The sequence below is a fragment of the Dendropsophus ebraccatus genome, chromosome 8 (genome assembly GCF_027789765.1).
Source record: "Dendropsophus ebraccatus isolate aDenEbr1 chromosome 8, aDenEbr1.pat, whole genome shotgun sequence".
NCBI lineage: Eukaryota > Metazoa > Chordata > Amphibia > Anura > Hylidae > Dendropsophus > Dendropsophus ebraccatus.
The window spans coordinates 98,868,310-98,875,955 of NC_091461.1; the positions used below are offsets into that span (position 1 = coordinate 98,868,310).

Below are 7,646 nucleotides of genomic sequence, written 5' to 3' on the forward strand. Positions count from 1 at the left end.
ACAATAGCGGTTGTCCTACATACATCCGAGGAGAATTATTGAGAACACTCTAAATAGATGGAAAGGGGAACAATGGAGAGCAATCTATATACACGGAAGGAGTAATAGAGTTCAGTTCACATGCATGGGGAAAGGGAGCAACAGAGTGTGCTCTACGTAATGGCAGAAGGGAAACGATGGGGAGCACTTTACATACACAGAAGGTGGGGAACAATAAAGAGCACTCTACATATGCAGCCAGGGAACGATAGAGTGCAGTCTACATATAAGAGAGGGGGAACAGTAGCAAGTGTTCTACGTACATGGAGTTAAAGGAATGATAGGGCGCACTCCACATACTTGGGAGAAGGGGAAAATAAAGTGTGCCCTACATGATGAAGAACACTCTAAATACATGTAAGGAGGGAAAAAACAGAGTGCTCTACATACACAGAAGGAGGGGAACGATAGGGAAGGCTCTATGTGCATGGGAGCAGGGGGACATTAAAGAGTGTTCTATGTACAAGGAAGGGGGGAACAATAGAGAATGCTCTATATACATGGAGGAGAACAATTGAGAGCACTCTACATACAGGGGGAATGGCAGAATGCGTTCTATACACATAGAAGAAGAGGAACAATAGCGTGCATTCTAAATACATGGAACAACTGGATTGACAGAAAGCACTGTACATACATACATAGATGAAAGGGTATGATGAGGAGTGCTCTGTATACAGATAAAGAAGATAAAGAAAAATGCTCTATGTACAGTGATGAAAGGGAAGAACACAGAACACGCTAAATACATACAGCTTGCTATATGCAAGTTATCAATGGGGAGCGCTCTATGTATATTGAAAGAAATTATAGTTGGAGACCAATCTAATACATTGATGGAGGGGATCAATGGAGAGTGCTCTATATACAATGAAAGAGATGATTGATGGAAAGTGCTCTACATACATTGAAAAAGGGGATCGATTGAGAACACTTTGTATACACAAAAAAAGAAGATTGATAGAGAATTCTCTGTATAGATAGAAAAAGCACTCTGTATACATCACGGGAGAATTTTCTACATACATGGAAAAAAAAAGAATGATGGGGACTGATCTTTATACATGGCAGTATGGTGTCCCACTGTGGGTGTTCCTATCCTTACACCCTTCGCAAAAGTCTTTACTTATCTGTGATTTTGCTATAGCTGTTGTGTTACTGAAGATGTCGCTATAGTGTGTAACTAAGGTCTAGAAACTGCACGGCTGAAGTAAAACAAAGGGTTATTGTTTCTGTATGTACCAGATTCTGTTGTCCAGTAGGATTTCTTCTTTCTTCTGCCCTATTCTCTCTTTTCTATCCCCTTCTCTTATTGCACTCTTTCCACCCAACCACAACACAGCACACACGCTGGTTAGGAAGTTAGTCCCTTGAGTGAGGGGGAGTCTTAGCTGAGCTTTGGAAGAGAAAGGACGCAGCTCAGATAGCTCTTCTCAGTGGTTCTACCTGGGCCCTGGCCCTCTGCCAGGTCCCCTCTACAAGTGAAGTTCTTAGTCAGTGCCCCGCATAGGTAGGATGCAGAACAGATAGTTCACACAACCCTTTTTCTTGAAGCACCAAACACGCTGTATGATGCGCTGCTAAGCCCTTCAGGAGAGGACTAGCCTACAGATAACCTCAACCCACTCCGAGGACAAGGAGTAACTACAGTCGGGGACAGTTTCCGCAGAAAAGCCAAAGAGCTAGGAACTGATCCGGGTGGAGCAACGTTACGTAAAGACGATGAACTCCATCTATCAGCGCGGGAGTACTTAGGAACTCTAACCATTCCGCTCATCCCAGGTAACAGGGTCTGGGGCCTGTGTCACCCATCAGTACGGTTCAGCCAAAGCTAGTGGGCATAAGGTGGTGTGAAGACTTTACCACATAAATACACATACATAGAACCACATAGATCTGGTGGTTCTATATATGTGTATTTATTGGAACTGTATCAAGTGTACCTGAAGATTCGTTGTATTACCTGCTGCACATTTACAAAGAGTAAAGCAAGTCAACGTTATAACTGGTTCTGTGATTGCTCGCTAACACCTGCACAGCACGACGCCGCAACCTTGGGACCTTTCCCTATCTGTGGGTGGCAGGTCCTACCAATATTCGGGAGGGTTACTATACCACTCTGACCACCCGACAGGGCACCGACCACAGGGGAGAAGTGTACAACCAGCCTTACATCTTAAAAGCAGGCGTGCCATCACACCTGTGTGCCCCCCAGGCACTGGCGTCACATGACAAAGCCCTAAGGTCCGGCTGTATCCCGGCCATCCACCTCAAGAATTGGCGTCACACTAGCAAGTAACCGGTCCCCCCCACCGCTATAACATCATCCGGGGGCTCAACACAGAAGCAGTGGAACGGCAACGACAAGCCTGTCTTAGCAGCCAAAATAAAAGCAATCTGTAAGAATGAAGCTGGATGGTGGTCACCACAATAGAAAATATATTACTCTCTACACCTGGATTATTAACAATTGCAAGAACAATGGGAGGAGCACATCCTTTCGAATCTTAGCTCAGGAGAGAGCCACCTATAATGAGAGGTACGAACTTCCCATCTGGAGGTGCACTGTTCCGTACTGTAGGGGGCAGTATTTTGCCTTCCACCCCTCACTGTCTCATATCTAATTTGGAGCTGCGATGAGGCCCTGGAAAGCAGAAAACGAGCAGCTCCTCCTATCTCCTTCATCACAGTCCCGGTTATAAAACCATTTGTCTCCATTTATCAGAATTTTGAGGAGCCCTTAGGCCAAACAATTAGCAATAATAGAGTCACTAAACCAAGCTGTCTCATGAGGCCCATCCCAAAGAATGTGCCGAGCCAAGACAAATACACAAAATCCCCGGGTAGGAGTCTCATACCGAGTAATCCTGAATATATTAGTATACAGCGTGCGTTTAGGGGGGGGGGGGGGGGGGGCAATGTACGTGTAATCTGAATGGCTGTCAGGAGGACCATCACTGGTTGTTGCTGCTCTAGTTTCATAGTTGACCCCACTTCCAGCACTGTACACCTCTGCTGATGGTACATGCACATTATAACGTGGCAGTGAATCTATTTTAATTTATTCACATAGAATAAGCTGCGGTACAAGATGCGGTACAAGCAGCAGAGGAACCTTTAGGGCTCCTGGGAGCTTCTTTGTCCCAACACTGTAACGGTCCCATAATCCTGGATCCATGATTATACCACATTTCTCCAGGAGTCATATGCAGAAACCAGACAGCAACAGGAATAAGTGTCAGATTCTGGAAATAGTGAGGATAACACTGGGTGAGCAATAAGTGACAGACGCAACGCCAGCAGCGACTTTATCAGGATATAGTAATAAGTTCCACATGACAGCCCACAGTCACTTCTTAATAATCAGGTAAAAAGTCTTCATTCTTTCCCTCAGATTCTGGTCCCTGTACATTATTACATACTGTACAAGTATGTGAACACCCCATATGATATAGAGGGGTACATATTCCCTGATTCTCATATTATATAACGCTTCATTCTCCTTTATAGATGTACTAAAAATTACCAGAAAAAGAACAAACCAAAAAATATGCCCCTGTACCTGCCCAGTAGGGGGCACTCTCTGTTCTGTCACACAATCACCACACAGAAACTCTACTTCTAGAGATCCTACCAATGTAGGCATCTGGGACTCCTATATATAATATGTCTAAGGGAGCTAGTAGTTCTTACCACCTGCTGACAGGTTTACACTGAGGTAAATAAGACTGACAGTAAGGGCCATGATCATCTCAGGAAAGCAGGGAAGAAGCCGGGGATGGAGCATGAGTCAATGTCACAATCCGCTTCTTTGACGATGATGTCACCGGCTATTTCAGTGTCTTTCCACAACGACTCATGTCCGCCCTCCAGTGTCAAATAAAGGTAGTAGTCAACTCACTCAATACATCTAAATATTATATCAAATGGAGTGAACGTAGCCATATTCCAGCACTGACTGACCAGAAACAGACGGAGATTTAGATAGATGTTGTAAAGCAAATATTAGCACCATATTAGCTCCACCAGGACGATCAGTCCATCAGTGCTAAATCTACAGATGTATAAATATGCCGTACATACAGGTGTCTATAGAGGTTACGTTGTGTGGTGAAAAATTGGGGGGGCGGAAAATTTACGAGAAATAAAAGTTGTTTGTCCCGTATTATTTGTGTTTATATGGAGATAAAATTTCTAGGCTCAGTAAAGTCAGACTGGACAAGAGTATATGATGGGGATCAAAGTGTGAAACCTAAGAAAAGCAAAAGGCGCAGATGTAACGAAAGGAACGTCAACAAAGATTCTGAAAATATCTAGAATAAAAACAGAAACGCCACAACAATACTGCAACAATCCCAAAGGTTTACGGCAGCTGGCAAGGTCGACTCACAGTAATAGATAGATGCCTCAGAGGATCGATGCCTCTCAGAGACTGACTGTGACACCACAGCAGGCACTCTAGACTGTAGACTAATTTTTTAACTGTAATTGAGTCTGCCACCACCTCTGGGGGGAGCTCTAAGGAAAGTAAACAACAAAGAATAAGCTGGTCCAAAAAACCTTGGTCCTAAAAAGGCAAAGAGCCACCTTAACAGGGTTACCAAGGATTAGAATAAACAAAGCTCCTTTCTTCAAAAAACAGCATCACAGTTGTCCTCAGGTTGTCTACAGTATTACAACTGAGATCCATTTACTTTAATGGAACTGAGCTAACACAGAGACAAGGATGGTGCTGTAAGTCGAAGAAGGCAGCCATGTTTATTCTCATCCTGGATAGCACCTTCCTAGGATTAGAAAAATCTCAAAAAATTCTGCCACTCCTTTATGAAAGGAGGAAAGGGGCAAGAGGAGAAGAAAGAAGAGAATGAGAGGAGGAAAAGAAAGAGGAAGGGGGAGGAAAGAAGAGGCTAAGAGAGAGGAAAGAGGAGAAGTCAGAGGAAAGAGGGGGAGAGAAAAAAGGGGGGGGGTAAGGAGAAGAGGGAGGAAAGATGAGAGGAAAGTGGAGTACAAGAAAGAAAAGAGAAGAGAGGAAACGCAAGAGAGAGAAAAGAGAAGACAGCAGAGAGAGAGAGAGGAAAAAGGAGAAGAGAAAGGAAAGATGGAAGAGAGAAAAAGAGGAGGAAAAAACAGGAAAGAGAGAGGAGAAAGGGAAGATAGAGGAGAAAAGAGAGGAAAGTGTAGAAGATGGAAGAGAGGATAGAGGAGAAGAAGAGAGGATAGAGAGGAAAGAAGAGCAGAGAGCAGAAAGAGGAAGAGAGAGGAAAATGGAGAAGAGAGAGGAAAGAGGGAAGGAAGAGAAAAGAAAAGGAAAAGACAGGAAAGTGGAGAAGAGAAAAGAGAGAAAGAAGAGAAGACAAAAGTGAAAGGAAAGAGGTGCATAGGAAAGATGCAAGTGATGAAAGAGGAGAAGACAGGAATGAGGGGAAGAGAGGAAAGATGTGAAGGAAGAGAGTGGATAGAAGTGTAGAGAGTAGGAGAGTAAAAGAGTAGAGAGTGAAAAGAGTAGAAGAGAGAAAAAATGAAAAAAAAAAGAGGATAGAGAAGAGAGAAGGAAGAGGGAAGCAATAAGAAAGAGGAGAAGAGAGAGAAAAGAGGAGAAAAGAGAAGAGAACAGAAAGAGAAAAAAGGAAAGAGAAAACAGAAGAGAGAGGAAACAGGGAAGTGGAAGGGAAGTAAAGAGAGAGAAAAGAGAAGACAGGATAGAGGAGAAGAAAGAGAAAGTAGAAGGAGTAGATGGGAACAGAAACAGGAAGAAAGTAAAGAAGGGTGTGGCATTGTGGACTATGAGTGCACAGACACCATTACGAGCTGCCATGTTTCCCCTCCATTGGCCCCATGACTACAATACTCCCCCACATTTTAGTTTGCTATCATTCTGTACTGTAACATACATAAGGGAATATCCAGAGTAATCAGCAGATATTAGTTCCATACAAGGTGGACAGAACTCCATGCTAACCTGAGCCCCACCTCAGCAACACAGACACATGCAACTGTGAGCACCCCAGAAATCTACATCCAAGGCCCTAATGTACATCAGATGCAGCTCAGCACAATAAAGTCACATCACCCGCTCCCACACTCTCTCCACTCCAGAAGCCAAGGACCTGTGTCCCTCTTCCGTAGGCAAATGGTGGAAACATCCAGTGCTTGGAGTGAAAATAGAATTTCATTTTATCATAATCCATAAATTCCATAATCTTTTCCCTGGTCTCTGTACATGTTCTTGAATCAGACGTCCATACTCATGGCCACGAAACATGGAGGCACAAAAAAGTTTGAATTTTATCTTCTGTCCAAATACAGGATGCTACTCCTATTACCTACATGGTGGCCCCTGACAGAGAGGGGTTCACATCAATGTTCCTGGTGGTCTGGGCAGTGTGGGGTTAACATCAAAATTCTTGGTGGTTTGGGCAGTGTGAGGCTAACATCAGCATTCTTGATGGTATGGGCAGTATGGGGTTTACACTGGCGTTGCTGGTAGTCTGGACAGTGTGGGGTTAGCTTCAGCATTCGTTGTGGTATGGCCAGTGTGGGCTTCAAATCATCATCCCGGTGCTCTGGCAGTGTAGGGTTAACTTCAGCGTCCCTAGTGATTTCTGCTTTAGCGCTATACAAATAAATATTATTATGATAAATATTATTATTATCTTGGCAGTGTGGGGTTAACATCGGTGTCTTTGGTGGTTTGGGCAGTGCGGAGTTAACTTCAGTGTCCCTGGTGGTCTGGGCAGTGTGGGGTTAACATCAGCACACCAAAACACTCCTTGCTTGAAATCCTCTGTGCTGCTGGGGAGCCTGTTTATATCACCCCAGGCACAGACAGGTAATTGACTCATGTGAAAGATCTTACACTCAGCTATGCCATCCCCAGTACTGTACACAGACTGTGTAATGAATGGCGCTGACCGTCCAGCTCCGTAACCTAAAATCTATTTTCCTAATTGCTTATTGATGCCCATTCCTGATGACATCATCGCCATCCAATCAGAACGCACAACAATGAAGGACGCTGTTTCCCAGCAATGCGAAGCAGAGTAAATGATAGGGGGGAGTACTCCCTGGATATGGTGGAGTTAGGTGGCTCTGCACAAATGAGGCGGCACAGGAAGAATACAACGATATTATCCTGATGTCCTGGGGAACATCCTGAAAATGTCACTTACACAAGATCTCTGTGTATGGTCCTCTGTGTACGGTCCTTGCTATCTGTGGCCTCCTCTGTGTACGGTCCTTGCTATCTGTGGCCTCCTCTGTGTATGGTTTCTTCTGTGTATGGTCCTTTCTGTGTGTGGCCTCCTCTGTGTATGGTTTCTTCTGTGTGTGGCCTCCTCTGTGTATGGTCCTCCTTGTGTGTGGTATCCTTTCTGTGTACGGTCTTCTTTGTGTATGGTCCCCTCTCTGTGTACGGTCCTTTCTGTCTGGAGCGTCCTCTGTGTACAGTCTTCCTTGTGTATGGTCTCCTCTCTGTGTAGTCTTGTGTAGGTCTTTGTTGTGTATGGTGCCCTCTCTATGTGTTGTCTCCTTTCCCTCATGTGACCTCCTCTAGGTATTCATGGGGTTCTCTGTGTATGGTCCTCGTTGTGTATGTCTCCTCTCTGTGT

At 44.5% G+C, this 7,646-nt stretch overlaps 1 protein-coding gene across 1 annotated transcript; it reads left to right on the plus strand.

Annotated features, from left to right (window-relative positions):
* The first annotated feature begins 5,027 nt into the window (after window positions 1-5,027).
* LOC138800095 (nucleolar protein 58-like) lies at window positions 5,028-5,402 on the plus strand. The gene has a single exon (XM_069981901.1). It carries the CDS (start codon window positions 5,028-5,030, stop codon window positions 5,400-5,402), a length of 375 nt encoding a protein of 124 aa, XP_069838002.1.
* The last annotated feature ends 2,244 nt before the right edge of the window (window positions 5,403-7,646 follow it).

Coding starts and splice junctions, on each gene's coding strand:
- LOC138800095 (XM_069981901.1), top strand. CDS start 5,028: ATGAGAGGAAAGTGGAGTACAAGAAAGAAAAGAGAAGAGAGGAAACGC.